We start from the raw sequence: 20,090 nt of genomic DNA on the forward strand, positions 1-20,090 counted from the left end.
GCTGAAGGCGCGCGTCATCGAGCGTCGGGCGTCCCCGCTAGCGCGGCGTCCGCTCAAGACGCGGCCCAAGCACCGCAGTGAGTACAACACCGTTACCATCCCCTCACAATCACATTACTAACATTAGTAGTAGACGTAAGTTACAATGTCGGGCCCAACATGCTGAAAGTGCGGCTGAAGGCGCGCGTCAATGAGCGTCGGGCGTCCCCGCTAGCGCGGCGTCCGCTCAAGACGCGGCCCAAGCACCGCAGTGAGTACAACACCGTTACCATCCCCTCACAATCACATTACTAACATTAGTAGTAGACGTAAGTTACAATGTCGGGCCCAACATGCTGAAAGTGGGGCTGAAGGCGTGCGTCATCGAGCGCCGAGCGTCCCCGCTAGTGCGGCGTCCGCTCAAGACGCGGCCCAAGCACCGCAGTGAGTACAACACCGTTACCATCCCCTCACAATCACATTACTAACATTAATGGTAGACGTAAGTTACAATGTTGGGCCCAACATGCTGAAAGTGCGGCTGAAGGCGCGGGTCATCGAGCGCCGAGCGTCCCCGCTAGTGCGGCGTCCGCTCAAGACGTGGCCCAAGCATCGCAGTGAGTACACACACACACCTTTACCTCCCCCGTTACGGTCATTATCACTCCCTTACCATCATTACATTGGTAAAGCAATAGACTTGGGTTACGATGGCAAGCCCAACATGCTGAAGCAGCTGAAGACGCGTGTCGGCACTTAGCTGAGCGTCCCCACTAGCGCGGCCATAACACCGCAGTGAGTACCGCATTTCAAATCATTTCATTTCATTCTGCCAGCCTAAATTGAATACAATTTGAAGGTAATGTTGTTTTCAGTTACAAACATCATTAGTATCCCTCCCCTTCGCTTTTCCCATTTTAACTGTCATATCCAAGTTTTGCCGTATCAACCATCATCATAATGGGCCTAAGGCTATACAGCCTTTAATTATATTGCTATGTAATTTTGCCGTTTCAATCACAGGTATTTTCTAGCGTTATAATTTCAACTACAAAATAGTAGCGTTAATATTTCAATGAAAAGAAAAGAAAATATCAGTCTCCTTAATAACTCTCCATATACCTATATCTTTAAGTTAGTTAGAGTCATCCTTTTAGAAATAGTCATTATTTCCCAAGCTGTACTATTTATACTACAGGACAGTGTGTAAGTTGTTTACTGCAATAAGAATATTGCAGCTAGAAACAGATAAGATAATCTTTAATGTGTTCATAATTAACAGCACTATATACATATGTATATGAAGTTTTGTTTGACACGATACTAATACGTGTTGTACGCGTGTGTAATTTGAACAATAACATTGTGTAAAGAATTATGTAAAGAAAATAATTTACCATGAACTCAAGTCATACTTATGATTCACTTATAAACGATTTTGTTATTTGTAGCGGGATATACTCAATATACTCTGACAAAACTACTTTGTCAGTAAAAAAGGCGCGATATTCAAATTTTCTAATGAAAGGACAACCCTTCACGCCTACATTTGTTAAATTTGCCGCCTTTTTCTTCTGACGGAAATGACTTGCCAAAGTATAAATTATACTAAAATTTCCCGGACTTGGATTAGATTGCAACTTCACTACTGTTACTTCTCAATGAAATTTGAATTCTAACTCCACATTCTTTGGGTACAGATTGCGACGGCAGTTCGCCGCGTGGCTCACCTACCGGCGCGTGCACGGCCGCGCCAATCCGCGAAGAGGAGGAACCGAGCACTCGACCAGAGCTACTGTTCTCTTCACCTTCCATGCCGAATATCTCTCTCGGCAGGCCCGCGCCCGCTCCTGTCCCGCAGGTAAACTTGGACTCTATTACGACACTGTTTAGGTATATATTGCAACGCGAAGGAATCATGCACCCGAACGGAGTTAGTGTCCTAACAGTCTTGCCCAAAATCTTTCTCGGCATAATTATTTGGCTCAGTCGATAGGATACAATACAATATTATGATCAATTATAGCAATATTTTAATCTTATAATCTTAACATGATTTGTTATTAATATGATGCGATTTTGAAACGAATCTCAGTTCATTACCAAGCACCAATAAGAAATTTGGTTGACATTTTAAAATTTGAATCCCACTTCTAGATGGAACGTGATTTTTATACAGAAATGTTGTTTTTATAAGGACTCGTTAGTAACTAAAATGTTGTCCAGGTGATGGTGTCAGTGTCCCTGCCGCCCGTGTGCGAGGCGGAGCCGTACGTGGCGCCGCCGGTGTCGGCGGTGTCGGCGGTGTCGGCGGCGGCGCACACGCGGCCGCCGGCGCGCCCGCTCGGCCGCACGCACAGCGCGCCGCTGCCGCTGGGCGACCCCGCGCTGCAGCACTCGCACACCTACCTGCGCGACCAGATACGGAAGACGGTTAGTCACTGACGCTGTACAACGCAGGTGTCGACGCTCCTGCACACCACTCGTTTGCCCTAGAATGTTAACCTGCAGGTTATTTTCTACAAACTTCACGGCTTTGTGTCTTATTTCTCTAGTTTAAAAAAAATAGATATAACTTCGTGTTTCTACACTGATTCAGACGTCTAGATCTAGCGAATGCACTGTTCTTTCCGCGAACCATTTGTGAAAAGACGAGCGTTAACAATTATTCGCCTGCAGTTTGCATTCACTAGATTTGCACTACGGCGCGTCGGCACGCTTCAACAATTTCGATAACTTGCGATCAGTGTGTTAACTATGGCTGGTGCAACTGGCCCTTAGTCGCCAACTAAGTGAGTGGTTATATGTCTAGTGGGCGTGTCGATAACTGGTAATGTTCGGTGGCAGGTGCTGACGCGCGCGCACGACGCGGCGGCGGCGGCGGCGCTGCGCGAGGAGGAGGGCGAGGTCATCGACCTGACGGCGCGGCGCGCGGCCGCGGCGGCGCCGCTGGCGCGCGCGCTCAGCTCGCCGCTCGTCGGCGCGCGCCCGCCCGCCACCGGCCTCGCCTACGACGCGCTCATGCTGAAGCACGGGTGAGTGGGGGGAGGGGGGGAGGACTGACTTAACAAGTTAGGTTACCATAGAGACCTTGCACGCTAGCGAAAGTTTAGTTAGAGCTTTGGCAGACATTGCGGTACCGTTGCGTCGACGTCGGGTCGAGCTCTGCGAAAGTCTCTGGTTGTTAGCTCGTTATTGACGCTCCCGCAGTTTTCCTTTATTTTTATTCGCTTAATTGTAGCCGTACTTAAAATTATCGTATCCTTTCGTAAGAAATTTACTCTTTTTTTTTTAATCACTTTTAACAAATTTTTATTTGTTAATAGATGTGCGTGTGGTGCGCACGCGCCTCAACACCCCGAGCACGGCGGGCGCCTGCAGTCGGTGTGGGCGCGCCTGTGCGAGACCGGGCTGCTGGCGCGCACGGAGCGCACGAGGCCGCGCAAGGTACGTACTGTAGCATACGCCGCTAGGGATTGCAATCCGGTCCGGCGGATCCGGTAATCCGGCCGGATCCGGCACTTTTCAGGAGCTACCGGATCCGGTTAAAATCACCGGATCCGGACCGGATCCGAGAAAATAGAAAAAAAGAGCGCACACAGCACCCACTGTGCGTTTTAGGTGAGATAAAGGCGACGGATGGAAGAAAGAAGTTAAACAGAATAAAGAACGAATGAAAAAGTCAAGATTTAGTAAAATAAGAAGTTATTTAATATGATGATGATTGAGAACAGAAGAGGATTTCTTCTTTCATGTGGGTGGCACGAATGGCACGATACGACGATTACTTAAATACTTATAAGTACAAATTAAAGGATGACGATATGTCATGGAAGGCATTTGTAACGACCGGTCTGGCCTAGTGGGTAGTGACACTAGTGTGACTGACTAGTGACCATTCAGTGACTCTGCCTATGAAGCCGATGGTCCTGGGTTTGAATCCCGGTAAGGGTATTTATTTGTGTGATGAACAAAGATATTTGTTCCCGAGTCATGGGTGTTTTCTATGTATACAATAAGCATGTATTTATCAATATACTATACGTGTACAAGCTTTGCTTGGTTTGGGGCTACGAGTAGGTCGATCTGTATAAGATTGTCCCCAAATATTTATTCATGAATTATTTATTTATTTGTGATTTAGGCTATAAAACTATTTCCACGGATAATAAATGAAAGCAAGATAATATTGGAGCGCATTTCATATACAGTGAAACCTGGTTAAGTGGGACCTGGATAAGTGAGAAACCTCTATAGCTGGGACTCATGGTGCGGTCCCGACACTTTAGCACTGAATTACCTCTGTTAGTGAGATAAAACGAACCTCTATAACTGGGATTAGTTGTTGTGATTTTATAGTCAGATTTACCTCTATAATTGAGACAGAGAGTGTATTTTACCTCTTTTACTGAGACTATATTTATAAGATTACATTTTCCTAATAGTTTTTTTTAGAATTTTAAAGGAACTGGCCTCTGTATTTGAGATAAAGTCAGTCTATGACCTCTCTAACTTGGACTTTATTGATCAATTTCCGTATTCTTACTAACTCTTAGTCTATCCACAAATTCCGCATTTGCTTAATTGTGTCTAAACTTCAAGTTTTATTTTGTTACTTTATTTAGTTAACACTATCGAAACGAACGCTGAAATATTGATATAAGTAACACGAATAAACACATTTTCATTTAATAATTTTCTAAGAGGCAATGAAGTCCGTATCAAATTAAATTGAAAAAATCTATCATTTGAAGATAGAATCATTCAAAATAAATTTAAAGAAATAATTAACAGACTTAAAAAATATTTAGGGACAAGGGGACAAGGACAAAGGATTATTTTACCTTATTTATTTTTAAAGATAATTACACAATACCTTATTAACCACCTCTATAACTGAAATATCGTCTGTTCTCACCTCTATTAATGGGACCCTCTGTAAATGAGACAGAAATTTATTTGTACCTGGCTAACTGAGAGCCTGGGTAAGTGGAATACCTCTTTAAGTGAGACAAATCTGCTCGTCCCTTGAAGTCTCACTTATCCAAGTTTCACTGTAATTTTGATTAAAAGTAAAATATGTTTAGTTACTAGAATGGATGTCAGCGTTACAAATTATTCCATCCTAGAACAGTTACGAAAACTTGTCCTTTCAAAAAGTTCCAATTCCCATCCCATAATTATCCCATTAACAGGCTTTGGAATCTAATCAAATTTATAATTTTATTGTAAACGTAAATTTGAGCAGAATGCATGTGAATTTACATATAATAAAATTAATAAATGACTTAGATTTTAAATTTTATTTGAGATTGACATGATATGACACTTTTTTCCTCGTATAACGCATAAAACTTGAAAAATATGTAATTTAATTAACTTTCATATCCTTATACCTAACCGGATCCGGTCCGGCCGGATCCGGCCGGATTGTGGCAAAATCCGGCCGGATCCGGCCGGATTGAGCAAATCAATCCGGTTTGCAATCCCTATACGCCGCGCTTCAACTGTGTTCGTAGACGACAGCTAGCGTCTAATGAAATTAAGGCAAATACTCACTCGTGGGTCTAATATTCGTAATTACAACGGCACGCTATGAGGCGAGCCGTAACATGTTTTACAACCTCACGTGACGTACAGTGTGATTAATTATTCAAAAATAAACGTCCTCATTTTGTCCCCTTACGTCCTACGCATTTAAACCAAGTTGTACATTTTGTGCAGGCGACCCTCGAGGAGCTCCAATCCGTGCACGCGGAGTCCCACGTGGCGCAGTTCGGCGGGCGGCGCGCCGGGGCCGCGGGGCCGCGCCAGCTCGTGCGCCTGGCCTGCGGCGGCCTCGGCGTGGACTCCGACACCGCCTGGTCCGACATGCACACGGCCCCTGCGGCGCGCATGGCCGCCGGCGCCGTGCTCGACCTGGCCACCCGGACGGCGAGGGGCGAGCTCCGCAACGGGTGAGTGTCCACAACCGGCGTCCACTCCGGCCACCGCCTACGCCTGATCCGTCCTGTACTCTGCTCCTACTATCATAACCCCATCCTCGCAGCACGATCTCCGCAAGATGCGGCAGGCCAAAGATCATATATTCCGATTTGCAAAAATAATTTATGAGAACTGAAAGCTTAGCTGAGGTTCTCGGGTCAAAAATTATGGAGACCCCCGTCCTAAAAGCTGTTTCTATACTCCGACACTTTATGGTACGAGGTGCATACGCCGCCCTCTAGTAACTCTTGTCATTTTGGTTTCTGAGCTTGCCAATGACTATATGATATGATACAAATAATTTTTACGGCACCAAAAAGTAATACATATTTAAAGAATGCCTTGTACAATATTGTTTTTTATGTACAGATTTGCGGTGGTGAGGCCACCGGGTCACCACGCAGAGCCCAACCAGGCGATGGGCTTCTGTTTCTTCAACTCTGTAGCTGTGGCCGCGCGTCTACTGCACCAGCGGTTGCGACTGCAGAGGATACTCATCGTCGACTGGGTAAATAAATAACGCCTTTCGTTTCCACCACCAGCTCTAAAGAATTGAAGTCGTTTTAAACTTGTGTGTTTTAAATATGTTATTTACCATATATTTGAATTCCCCAGGACGTCCACCACGGCAACGGCACGCAGCAGATCTTCTACGAGGACCCGCACGTGCTGTACATCAGCATCCACCGGCACGACGACGGGAACTTCTTCCCGGGCACCGGCGCCGCCTCCGAGTGCGGCGCGGGCGCCGGGCTCGGCTTCAACGTCAACATCGCCTGGGCCTCCGGCCTCAGCCCGCCGCTCGGCGACGCCGAGTACTTGGCGGCCTTCCGGTCCATCGTCATGCCCATTGCCAAGGTAACAATATTACTGTATCTGTCTCTTTAACAATCTAATGACGACCCATACATCAGCATCCACCGACACGACGATGGCAACTTCTTCCCGGGCACCGGCGCCGGGCTCGGCTTCAACGTCAACGTCGCCTGGGCCTCCGGCCTCAGCCCGCCGCTCGGCGACGCCGAGTACTTGGCGGCCTTCCGGTCCATCGTCATGCCCATTGCCAAGGTAACAATATTACTGTATCTGTCTCTTTAACAATCTAATGACGACCCATACATCAGCATCCACCGACACGACGATGGCAACTTCTTCCCGGGCACCGGCGCCGGGCTCGGCTTCAACGTCAACGTCGCCTGGGCCTCCGGCCTCAGCCCGCCGCTCGGCGACGCCGAGTACTTGGCGGCCTTCCGGTCCATCGTCATGCCCATTGCCAAGGTAACAATATTACTGTATCTGTCTCTTTAACAATCTAATGACGACCCATACATCAGCATCCACCGACACGACGATGGCAACTTCTTCCCGGGCACCGGCGCCGGGCTCGGCTTCAACGTCAACGTCGCCTGGGCCTCCGGCTTCAGCCCGCCGCTCGGCGACGCCGAGTACTTGGCGGCCTTCCGGTCCATCGTCATGCCCATTGCCAAGGTAACAATATTACTGTATCTGTCTCTTTAACAATCTAATGACGACCCATACATCAGCATCCACCGACACGACGATGGCAACTTCTTCCCGGGCACCGGCGCCGGGCTCGGCTTCAACGTCAACGTCGCCTGGGCCTCCGGCCTCAGCCCGCCGCTCGGCGACGCCGAGTACTTGGCGGCCTTCCGGTCCATCGTCATGCCCATTGCCAAGGTAACAATATTACTGTATCCGTCTCTTTAACAATCTAATGACGACCCATACATCAGCATCCACCGACACGACGATGGCAACTTCTTCCCGGGCACCGGCGCCGGGCTCGGCTTCAACGTCAACGTCGCCTGGGCCTCCGGCCTCAGCCCGCCGCTCGGCGACGCCGAGTACTTGGCGGCCTTCCGGTCCATCGTCATGCCCATTGCCAAGGTAACAATATTACTGTATCTGTCTCTTTAACAATCTAATGACGACCCATACATCAGCATCCACCGACACGACGATGGCAACTTCTTCCCGGGCACCGGCGCCGGGCTCGGCTTCAACGTCAACGTCGCCTGGGCCTCCGGCCTCAGCCCGCCGCTCGGCGACGCCGAGTACTTGGCGGCCTTCCGGTCCATCGTCATGCCCATTGCCAAGGTAACAATATTACTGTATCTGTCTCTTTAACAATCTAATGACGACCCATACATCAGCATCCACCGACACGACGATGGCAACTTCTTCCCGGGCACCGACGCCGGGCTCGGCTTCAACGTCAACGTCGCCTGGGCCTCCGGCCTCAGCCCGCCGCTCGGCGACGCGGAGTACTTGGCGGCCTTCCGGGCCATCGTCATGCCCATTGCCAAGGTAACAATATTACTGTATCTGTCTCTTTAACAATCTAATGACGACCCATACATCAGCATCCACCGACACGACGATGGCAACTTCTTCCCGGGCACCGGCGCCGGGCTCGGCTTCAACGTCAACATCGCCTGGGCCTCCGGCCTCAGCCCGCCGCTCGGCGACGCGGAGTACTTGGCGGCCTTCCGGGCCATCGTCATGCCCATTGCCAAGGTAACAATATTACTGTATCTGTCTCTTTAACAATCTAATGACGACCCATACATCAGCATCCACCGACACGACGATGGCAACTTCTTCCCGGGCACCGGCGCCGGGCTCGGCTTCAACGTCAACGTCGCCTGGGCCTCCGGCCTCAGCCCGCCGCTCGGCGACGCCGAGTACTTGGCGGCCTTCCGGTCCATCGTCATGCCCATTGCCAAGGTAACAATATTACTGTATCTGTCTCTTTAACAATCTAATGACGACCCATACATCAGCATCCACCGACACGACGATGGCAACTTCTTCCCGGGCACCGGCGCCGGGCTCGGCTTCAACGTCAACGTCGCCTGGGCCTCCGGCCTCAGCCCGCCGCTCGGCGACGCCGAGTACTTGGCGGCCTTCCGGTCCATCGTCATGCCCATTGCCAAGGTAACAATATTACTGTATCCGTCTCTTTAACAATCTAATGACGACCCATACATCAGCATCCACCGACACGACGATGGCAACTTCTTCCCGGGCACCGGCGCCGGGCTCGGCTTCAACGTCAACGTCGCCTGGGCCTCCGGCCTCAGCCCGCCGCTCGGCGACGCCGAGTACTTGGCGGCCTTCCGGTCCATCGTCATGCCCATTGCCAAGGTAACAATATTACTGTATCTGTCTCTTTAACAATCTAATGACGACCCATACATCAGCATCCACCGACACGACGATGGCAACTTCTTCCCGGGCACCGGCGCCGGGCTCGGCTTCAACGTCAACGTCGCCTGGGCCTCCGGCCTCAGCCCGCCGCTCGGCGACGCGGAGTACTTGGCGGCCTTCCGGGCCATCGTCATGCCCATTGCCAAGGTAACAATATTACTGTATCTGTCTCTTTAACAATCTAATGACGACCCATACATCAGCATCCACCGACACGACGATGGCAACTTCTTCCCGGGCACCGGCGCCGGGCTCGGCTTCAACGTCAACATCGCCTGGGCCTCCGGCCTCAGCCCGCCGCTCGGCGACGCGGAGTACTTGGCGGCCTTCCGGGCCATCGTCATGCCCATTGCCAAGGTAACAATATTACTGTATCTGTCTCTTTAACAATCTAATGACGACCCATACATCATCATCCACCGACACGACGATGGCAACTTCTTCCCGGGCACCGGCGCCGGGCTCGGCTTCAACGTCAACGTCGCCTGGGCCTCCGGCCTCAGCCCGCCACTCGGCGACGCGGAGTACTTGGCGGCCTTCCGGGCCATCGTCATGCCCATTGCCAAGGTAACAATATTACTGTATCTGTCTCTTTAACAATCTAATGACGACCCATACATCAGCATCCACCGACACGACGATGGCAACTTCTTCCCGGGCACCGGCGTCACATCAGAGTGCGGTCTTGGCTTTAATGTCAATATCGCCTTGGCTTCCAGTCTCAGCCCGCCGCTCGGTGATGCGGAGTACCTGGCGGCTTTCCGGTCGATGGTCATGCCTACGTTAGTTACGACTACGAGAGAATCTCAGAAAAAGTGTTATTCAAAGTACCTAATACATGAGAATCAAATGATTATCCGGCGGCATTCAAATAAAAATAATTGTGTTTATCCGGTGGATACACTTGAAGACTAAGGTTTATCCTATGGATACACTTATGGATCAAAGTTTATTCATCGGCACCACAGCGGGAACTTCTTCAGGTGCCTTTAAGTACAAAAGTATCACTATCAAGCGAGTTTTAGTTGATACCAACATACTAGTTGGTCATTAAATTATACCGTTGTGTAGTACCTGTAACCGTCTTCTTATCGTTACAGGAGTACGACCCCGAGCTGGTGCTGGTGTCGTGCGGGTTCGACGCTGCGGCCGGGCACCCCGCGCCGCTCGGTGGCTACACCGTCAGCGCCGCCTGCTTCGCCAACATGACGCAGGACCTCATGCAGCTCGCCAACGGCAAGGTACGCCTAATTTCAACTGTCGGGGGTCTTATTTAATATCCAAACCCGGAGCCATGTCCACTTATAACCCTAGCTCGGACAGATTATTGTAAAAACAATTACGATTTTAGAATAAGTCGCAAACTTTTAGGCAGTTGTGGGTTGCGTAAATGAATATAATTTAGAAATTAATTGTGCATAACAGTCATAAAACGACTTTAAAATATGTTGTTCTATTTCCAAGCTACTATTAAATTGTTTTGTGCTCTCATTGAATCTGTCTTACTCCATCCTTAACCGGTTACGTGATCACGCAGCCAACTGTACAACAATGTATCCATTGGCAGGTGGTGCTGTCCCTGGAGGGCGGCTACGACCTGCCCGCCATGTGCGACTGTGCGCAGGAGTGCGTGCGCGCGCTGCTGGGCGACCGCGTGGCGCCGCCCGCCGCACTAGAGCTGGCACGCGTGCCCGCACAGCCCGCGCAGGACACGCTGCGGCACACGCTCGCCATACAGGCGCCGCACTGGCCCTCGGTCAGTATACTGTTGTTGTGTGATCATTGCTGGGCGACCGCGTGGCGCCGCCCGCCGCACTAGAGCTGGCGCGCGTGCCCGCACAGCCCGCGCAGGACACGCTGCGGCACACGCTCGCCATACAGGCGCCGCACTGGCCCTCGGTCAGTATACTGTTGCTGTGTGATCATTGCTGGGCGACCGCGTGGCGCCGCCCGCCGCACTAGAGCTGGCGCGCGTGCCCGCACAGCCCGCGCAGGACACGCTGCGGCACACGCTCGCCATACAGGCGCCGCACTGGCCCTCGGTCAGTATACTGTTGTTGTGTGATCATTGCTGGGCGACCGCGTGGCGCCGCCCGCCGCACTAGAGCTGGCGCGCGTGCCCGCACAGCCCGCGCAGGACACGCTGCGGCACACGCTCGCCATACAGGCGCCGCACTGGCCCTCGGTCAGTATACTGTTGCTGTGTGATCATTGCTGGGCGACCGCGTGGCGCCGCCCGCCGCACTAGAGCTGGCGCGCGTGCCCGCACAGCCCGCGCAGGACACGCTGCGGCACACGTTCGCCATACAGGCGCCGCACTGGCCCTCGGTCAGTATACTGTTGTTGTGTGATCATTGCTGGGCGACCGCGTGGCGCCGCCCGCCGCACTAGAGCTGGCGCGCGTGCCCGCACAGCCCGCGCAGGACACGCTGCGGCACACGCTCGCCATACAGGCGCCGCACTGGCCCTCGGTCAGTATACTGTTGTTGTGTGATCATTGCTGGGCGACCGCGTGGCGCCGCCCGCCGCACTAGAGCTGGCGCGCGTGCCCGCACAGCCCGCGCAGGACACGCTGCGGCACACGCTCGCCATACAGGCGCCGCACTGGCCCTCGGTCAGTATACTGTTGTTGTGTGATCATTGCTGGGCGACCGCGTGGCGCCGCCCGCCGCACTAGAGCTGGCGCGCGTGCCCGCACAGCCCGCGCAGGACACGCTGCGGCACACGCTCGCCATACAGGCGCCGCACTGGCCCTCGGTCAGTATACTGTTGTTGTGTGATCATTGCTGGGCGACCGCGTGGCGCCGCCCGCCGCACTAGAGCTGGCGCGCGTGCCCGCACAGCCCGCGCAGGACACGCTGCGGCACACGCTCGCCATACAGGCGCCGCACTGGCCCTCGGTCAGTATACTGTTGTTGTGTGATCATTGCTGGGCGACCGCGTGGCGCCGCCCGCCGCACTAGAGCTGGCGCGCGTGCCCGCACAGCCCGCGCAGGACACGCTGCGGCACACGTTCGCCATACAGGCGCCGCACTGGCCCTCGGTCAGTATACTGTTGTTGTGTGATCATTGCTGGGCGACCGCGTGGCGCCGCCCGCCGCACTAGAGCTGGCGCGCGTGCCCGCACAGCCCGCGCAGGACACGCTGCGGCACACGCTCGCCATACAGGCGCCGCACTGGCCCTCGGTCAGTATACTGTTGTTGTGTGATCATTGCTGGGCGACCGCGTGGCGCCGCCCGCCGCACTAGAGCTGGCGCGCGTGCCCGCACAGCCCGCGCAGGACACGCTGCGGCACACGCTCGCCATACAGGCGCCGCACTGGCCCTCGGTCAGTATACTGTTGTTGTGTGATCATTGCTGGGCGACCGCGTGGCGCCGCCCGCCGCACTAGAGCTGGCGCGCGTGCCCGCACAGCCCGCGCAGGACACGCTGCGGCACACGCTCGCCATACAGGCGCCGCACTGGCCCTCGGTCAGTATACTGTTGTTGTGTGATCATTGCTGGGCGACCGCGTGGCGCCGCCCGCCGCACTAGAGCTGGCGCGCGTGCCCGCACAGCCCGCGCAGGACACGCTGCGGCACACGCTCGCCATACAGGCGCCGCACTGGCCCTCGGTCAGTATACTGTTGTTGTGTGATCATTGCTGGGCGACCGCGTGGCGCCGCCCGCCGCACTAGAGCTGGCGCGCGTGCCCGCACAGCCCGCGCAGGACACGCTGCGGCACACGCTCGCCATACAGGCGCCGCACTGGCCCTCGGTCAGTATACTGTTGTTGTGTGATCATTGCTGGGCGACCGCGTGGCGCCGCCCGCCGCACTAGAGCTGGCGCGCGTGCCCGCACAGCCCGCGCAGGACACGCTGCGGCACACGCTCGCCATACAGGCGCCGCACTGGCCCTCGGTCAGTATACTGTTGTTGTGTGATCATTGCTGGGCGACCGCGTGGCGCCGCCCGCCGCACTAGAGCTGGCGCGCGTGCCCGCACAGCCCGCGCAGGACACGCTGCGGCACACGCTCGCCATACAGGCGCCGCACTGGCCCTCGGTCAGTATACTGTTGTTGTGTGATCATTGCTGGGCGACCGCGTGGCGCCGCCCGCCGCACTAGAGCTGGCGCGCGTGCCCGCACAGCCCGCGCAGGACACGCTGCGGCACACGCTCGCCATACAGGCGCCGCACTGGCCCTCGGTCAGTATACTGTTGTTGTGTGATCATTGCTGGGCGACCGCGTGGCGCCGCCCGCCGCACTAGAGCTGGCGCGCGTGCCCGCACAGCCCGCGCAGGACACGCTGCGGCACACGCTCGCCATACAGGCGCCGCACTGGCCCTCGGTAAGTATACTGTTGTTGTGTGATCATTGCTGGGCGACCGCGTGGCGCCGCCCGCCGCACTAGAGCTGGCGCGCGTGCCCGCACAGCCCGCGCAGGACACGCTGCGGCACACGCTCGCCATACAGGCGCCGCACTGGCCCTCGGTCAGTATACTGTTGTTGTGTGATCATTGCTGGGCGACCGCGTGGCGCCGCCCGCCGCACTAGAGCTGGCGCGCGTGCCCGCACAGCCCGCGCAGGACACGCTGCGGCACACGCTCGCCATACAGGCGCCGCACTGGCCCTCGGTCAGTATACTGTTGTTGTGTGATCATTGCTGGGCGACCGCGTGGCGCCGCCCGCCGCACTAGAGCTGGCGCGCGTGCCCGCACAGCCCGCGCAGGACACGCTGCGGCACACGCTCGCCATACAGGCGCCGCACTGGCCCTCGGTCAGTATACTGTTGTTGTGTGATCATTGCTGGGCGACCGCGTGGCGCCGCCCGCCGCACTAGAGCTGGCGCGCGTGCCCGCACAGCCCGCGCAGGACACGCTGCGGCACACGCTCGCCATACAGGCGCCGCACTGGCCCTCGGTCAGTATACTGTTGTTGTGTGATCATTGCTGGGCGACCGCGTGGCGCCGCCCGCCGCACTAGAGCTGGCGCGCGTGCCCGCACAGCCCGCGCAGGACACGCTGCGGCACACGCTCGCCATACAGGCGCCGCACTGGCCCTCGGTCAGTATACTGTTGTTGTGTGATCATTGCTGGGCGACCGCGTGGCGCCGCCCGCCGCACTAGAGCTGGCGCGCGTGCCCGCACAGCCCGCGCAGGACACGCTGCGGCACACGCTCGCCATACAGGCGCCGCACTGGCCCTCGGTCAGTATACTGTTGTTGTGTGATCATTGCTGGGCGACCGCGTGGCGCCGCCCGCCGCACTAGAGCTGGCGCGCGTGCCCGCACAGCCCGCGCAGGACACGCTGCGGCACACGCTCGCCATACAGGCGCCGCACTGGCCCTCGGTCAGTATACTGTTGTTGTGTGATCATTGCTGGGCGACCGCGTGGCGCCGCCCGCCGCACTAGAGCTGGCGCGCGTGCCCGCACAGCCCGCGCAGGACACGCTGCGGCACACGCTCGCCATACAGGCGCCGCACTGGCCCTCGGTCAGTATACTGTTGTTGTGTGATCATTGCTGGGCGACCGCGTGGCGCCGCCCGCCGCACTAGAGCTGGCGCGCGTGCCCGCACAGCCCGCGCAGGACACGCTGCGGCACACGCTCGCCATACAGGCGCCGCACTGGCCCTCGGTCAGTATACTGTTGTTGTGTGATCATTGCTGGGCGACCGCGTGGCGCCGCCCGCCGCACTAGAGCTGGCGCGCGTGCCCGCACAGCCCGCGCAGGACACGCTGCGGCACACGCTCGCCATACAGGCGCCGCACTGGCCCTCGGTCAGTATACTGTTGTTGTGTGATCATTGCTGGGCGACCGCGTGGCGCCGCCCGCCGCACTAGAGCTGGCGCGCGTGCCCGCACAGCCCGCGCAGGACACGCTGCGGCACACGCTCGCCATACAGGCGCCGCACTGGCCCTCGGTCAGTATACTGTTGTTGTGTGATCATTGCTGGGCGACCGCGTGGCGCCGCCCGCCGCACTAGAGCTGGCGCGCGTGCCCGCACAGCCCGCGCAGGACACGCTGCGGCACACGCTCGCCATACAGGCGCCGCACTGGCCCTCGGTCAGTATACTGTTGTTGTGTGATCATTGCTGGGCGACCGCGTGGCGCCGCCCGCCGCACTAGAGCTGGCGCGCGTGCCCGCACAGCCCGCGCAGGACACGCTGCGGCACACGCTCGCCATACAGGCGCCGCACTGGCCCTCGGTCAGTATACTGTTGTTGTGTGATCATTGCTGGGCGACCGCCTGGCGCCGCCCGCCGCACTAGAGCTGGCGCGCGTGCCCGCACAGCCCGCGCAGGACACGCTGCGGCACACGCTCGCCATACAGGCGCCGCACTGGCCCTCGGTCAGTATACTGTTGTTGTGTGATCATTGCTGGGCGACCGCGTGGCGCCGCCCGCCGCACTAGAGCTGGCGCGCGTGCCCGCACAGCCCGCGCAGGACACGCTGCGGCACACGCTCGCCATACAGGCGCCGCACTGGCCCTCGGTCAGTATACTGTTGTTGTGTGATCATTGCTGGGCGACCGCGTGGCGCCGCCCGCCGCACTAGAGCTGGCGCGCGTGCCCGCACAGCCCGCGCAGGACACGCTGCGGCACACGCTCGCCATACAGGCGCCGCACTGGCCCTCGGTCAGTATACTGTTGTTGTGTGATCATTGCTGGGCGACCGCGTGGCGCCGCCCGCCGCACTAGAGCTGGCGCGCGTGCCCGCACAGCCCGCGCAGGACACGCTGCGGCACACGCTCGCCATACAGGCGCCGCACTGGCCCTCGGTCAGTATACTGTTGTTGTGTGATCATTGCTGGGCGACCGCGTGGCGCCGCCCGCCGCACTAGAGCTGGCGCGCGTGCCCGCACAGCCCGCGCAGGACACGCTGCGGCACACGCTCGCCATACAGGCGCCGCCCTGGCCCGCGGTCAGTATACTGTTGTTGTGTGATCATTGCTGGGCGACCGCGTGGCGCCGCCCGCCGCACTAGAGCTGGCGCGCGTGCCCGCACAGCCCGCGCAGGACACGCTGCGGCACACGCTCGCCATACAGGCGCCACACTGGCCCTCGGTCAGTATACTGTTGTTGTGTGATCATTCCTACGCAACATTGTTAATATCAATTAGTATACACAACTTTTTTAACGATAAAAAAAATGTACACTGGGAAATGCTCTCAATTAGGTCAAAATGTAACCTTTACCCAAAGTAATTGAGGCGTAATACTCAGAAACTGTAAGAAACAGTTAAATGTATTCCTAGAAATCATGAAACTGATTTAAGATTATTAAGAAAAACTGCATTAAAAAAAACATCGGTGTTAACAAAGTACAATGAATTACAGATAAAACGGTACAGCAGTCTGATCGGCATCTCAGCGCTAGAAGCCGCGCCTGCGGTCGCCGCGGCTCGGTTAGGCCGCCTGCAGACGGAGCGCGACGCCGCCGACACCGCCGCCGCCATGGCCACGCTGTCCATGCACCACCCGCACGCCGACGCCAAACCCAGGTACATACTACAAACACACTCACACAGCCACTTTCGCACAAATGTCTTTTTAATTAATAATAATTTATTATCTTTAATTTTCTTCTTGACCTTCACTGGCTGGCGCGGCGGGGCGGCAGGGTCGCCATGTGAGGTGGGGCGTTAAAGCAGAACTCGATCTTACTGAATAAAGGTTTATTCTGTCTTAAGTAACAAGTACAAGCCATTATATATACTAAGCTATGCACGTGTGTGAGTAAGGCGTAGTACACACACTACACTTGAGGGTGGAACCTGTCCAATTTCTTTGTCCAATGTGTATTTTGTCTCACATTTTGCTTAATGAGAGAGTGAGACGCAATGAGATTGGACAGATGGAATACCACTCTTAAATACATGATCTAACATCGACGAGTCCAAAAGTCTGTAACAGAAGATCACTGGCAACGTGCCACAAGATTGTGACAGGTGGCGTTAGCACTTTCTACATCACGCTTGCGGAGTTCCGAATGTCTGTTACTAGATATACAACTCCTGACCGACTGGATTTCGGTCCCCATGCACAACACTCACCTGGAGAGAGTATTTGTGACGTTTTCAACCAAAAGGTACCACATTGTCGGTTGTCGATAAGGTTGATTTCAAATTGAAGCTATATGGAAATAGCGCCTTATTGACAACCAACAATAAGTATCCTTTTGATTGAGAATGGCACATTTACTCTCTATTGCATTCTATTTACATTCTACAAGTCTAAGACGGAATAGGCCTGTTGTAAGGACAGGATGGCAGGGTCGCCATGTAAAGACGCAGCTGGCGTTAAAACCTAGTGTGTTTACAACTTTACAGTCAGCTACAGAGAGAAATTTGTTTTCAAGAGGAGTCAGCAGAAGAAACACTAAATACATTGACTGTATATGTTATTCCTTTGCAGTTCGCCAGACTCATCACGGTCGGTGTCGGAAGAGCCGATGGAGCAGGACGAGGGCAAGTGAGCCCTGGTGCGTGAACATGTATGTACAGTTACTGCTAACATTCCGCCGCCGGCCCTCGTGACCCTAGCGACCCTAGGGCCAGGGCCAGTCCGCGGCTCCTCGAATCTGCGCTACAGTCAGGAGAGTACTGATAAACCTATTTATTTAGACCCAGAACTAGTGACCATATTTTGCGCTCGATAAGTAAAGAATTTATGTATATTTATGGAAGTTGTACATATATATTATTGAAAGTATATAGACGTTAGACGTGCGTGCGCGCCGAGCGCGAGATGTTTATGTGACGTTGTGAACTTTACGAACGAAATGTGTCCTGCCAAATGTCCATCTCGAGGCGAGATGTTTGTAGTTACGTTAAATAATTGTCTATTTGATGTATAATTCATAATGAATTAGCTAAGCTATAGATACGTGTGTAGGTGTTAAAATTAAGACAAATCTTAATTTGAAAGCTTTAAAATGTAGTAAAATGATAATTTGTACAAAAAATATCAATATTTGGAAGAAATGTTTTATATGAATAATCTACGAAGTAGGTAATGTAATTATATAGTAGGCGGCGTTTAGAGAATTGCCTAAATGAATGTTATATATTTTCCCTCGTGGGCGTGCTGAAAAATTTATATATTTATATGAAAAAGATACTCAAGTTTCTTGTTGCGGAAATGTAGATTTCCTTTCATTGTGCCCCTGGGGCTTGCCACTCTTCACTTGTCTACTATACCAAAGATAGTAAACTTTCCATTTCTAATAAATTATTCGTCTACCTACGGGTAGCCGGTTTTATTCACGTTTACTGTGAATTTCTGTCTCTGTGATGAGTTGAAGTTGTACAAATCGTTTGTTGTTTGTCAAAGTGTTTTAAATTGTACGATTTGTATCAAAGTCTATGATTTGTAGAGTCCTGTTATACCGAATAGTATCGACACTGACACTAGGCATGAATTTAAATCAGGACTTACTATACTAACTTGCACAAAAGGACGTTTTTTGGAGGATCCTTTGTGCAGGAAGCTGTTCAAAGATAATGTGCAATACCTATTTGTAGTTTGGCGCTGAATTTCATAGTCATAATACAATTGTCAAATTTGAAACTACAGACGGGCAGATAATTTTCCAATGGCGGTACATATTTTCTTGTACTAGTTTTCTAGAGGGTACGTCATATGTTCTATAGATCTTTTTTTTAATGAGTTTACGTACGGACAAAACATACCAGTTCTATAGAACAAATGAAACACCCAAGAAGTCTGCTGTTTGGCTCCATCCACTTAGACCCAGATATTTAGGAACCATAGATTGTATTTTCGTAATGAGAGTTGTGGAAATTTTGGACAGACTTGTGAGTAAAACGGACGTGTATATATATTTGTATACATGTGGATCCGATTTTGGATCCAAGTGTATGGAGCCACTGCCTTTTGGCGAGTGAAGTAGGCGCGCTGTGTTCGGCCGTCGCGTCGGCCGTAGGATCCAATCCTGTACGTTAAATAATACAATGTTGTGTCTTTGAGAATTTTATTGTTAAATTGGAATACAGATGAAATAATTATTTAATAAATGTATATATACATATATATATTTGGAAATATATGAGCATTTTTATTTTAAATGTAATTTTGTTTTTATAAACAAGTCTCACGATGGCAAACTTATACTGGACAGATCAGCAGATTCATGTGTATTTACAGACAATTGAATCAAAACATTCACAATCTACTAAAGCTTCCATTATTATAAAAAAACTACACTATCCAATATAAATTGCCATCTTCCCTTCCTCTAAAATATAGTGGCAGTTAAAAACTTAACAGAATAGCACAAACTTAGCCTAGCGTTTTGTACAAAAATATAAGCTTACCTAAGTATAAAAATAGTTCAATTATTTGCCTACAAATACAAGGTGAAATTGTCATCACTGGCCAAACTCTGAGTGGTGAATAGGTATGTCATACTGAACAACTTTTACTACGGAGCCAACCCCGAAATCACGAAAAAAAAATCAGCCGTTTCATATCTTCATTTCGGTGAATCAGAGTATTCAGAGTCAATGTATAGAACAGCTGACTTTTATTCCCGATTTGGGGGTTAGCCCCGTAGTAAAAGTTGTTCAGTATACATACATATCCATCCCTCAGAGTATGGTCAGAGATAACATTTTCACCCTGTATACAAATTGTATAGTGACAGAGATGGACAATTTGATAAAATAAAGATAAAAGATGCATCAACGCAACACAGTTAAAATAATTTTATATGATTTCGATCAATCCGAAATAATTCACCGTTCTTAAAAAAAAACATTACTTTTATATGTTGACAAATATTAGACCCCTTTGTTTTCGTACATATTATTTAGTACGAGTCGTATAAAAATATAGATTAAAGTACCTAATAATTATAATTTATTAGATGCCGTTCTAAAAATAACATAATT

General features: G+C 52.9%; 1 protein-coding gene across 1 annotated transcript in view; it reads left to right on the plus strand.

Annotated features, from left to right (window-relative positions):
• LOC134796304 (histone deacetylase 4) overlaps window positions 1-19,248 on the plus strand; it is a 144,037-nt gene extending 124,789 nt beyond the window's left edge. The window contains exons 10-20 of the mRNA XM_063768389.1: window positions 1,680-1,840; window positions 2,206-2,412; window positions 2,827-3,014; window positions 3,306-3,426; window positions 5,704-5,936; window positions 6,334-6,472; window positions 6,580-6,822; window positions 10,296-10,436; window positions 10,763-10,951; window positions 16,516-16,679; window positions 17,593-19,248. Of these exons, the coding sequence (XP_063624459.1) occupies window positions 1,680-1,840; window positions 2,206-2,412; window positions 2,827-3,014; window positions 3,306-3,426; window positions 5,704-5,936; window positions 6,334-6,472; window positions 6,580-6,822; window positions 10,296-10,436; window positions 10,763-10,951; window positions 16,516-16,679; window positions 17,593-17,653 (1,847 nt within the window). The 3' untranslated portion in view covers window positions 17,654-19,248. The remainder of the gene's footprint in view (window positions 1-1,679; window positions 1,841-2,205; window positions 2,413-2,826; window positions 3,015-3,305; window positions 3,427-5,703; window positions 5,937-6,333; window positions 6,473-6,579; window positions 6,823-10,295; window positions 10,437-10,762; window positions 10,952-16,515; window positions 16,680-17,592) is intronic.
• Window positions 19,249-20,090: the final 842 nt, after the last annotated feature.

The sequence above is a fragment of the Cydia splendana genome, chromosome 13 (assembly GCF_910591565.1).
Source record: "Cydia splendana chromosome 13, ilCydSple1.2, whole genome shotgun sequence".
Lineage (NCBI taxonomy): Eukaryota > Metazoa > Arthropoda > Insecta > Lepidoptera > Tortricidae > Cydia > Cydia splendana.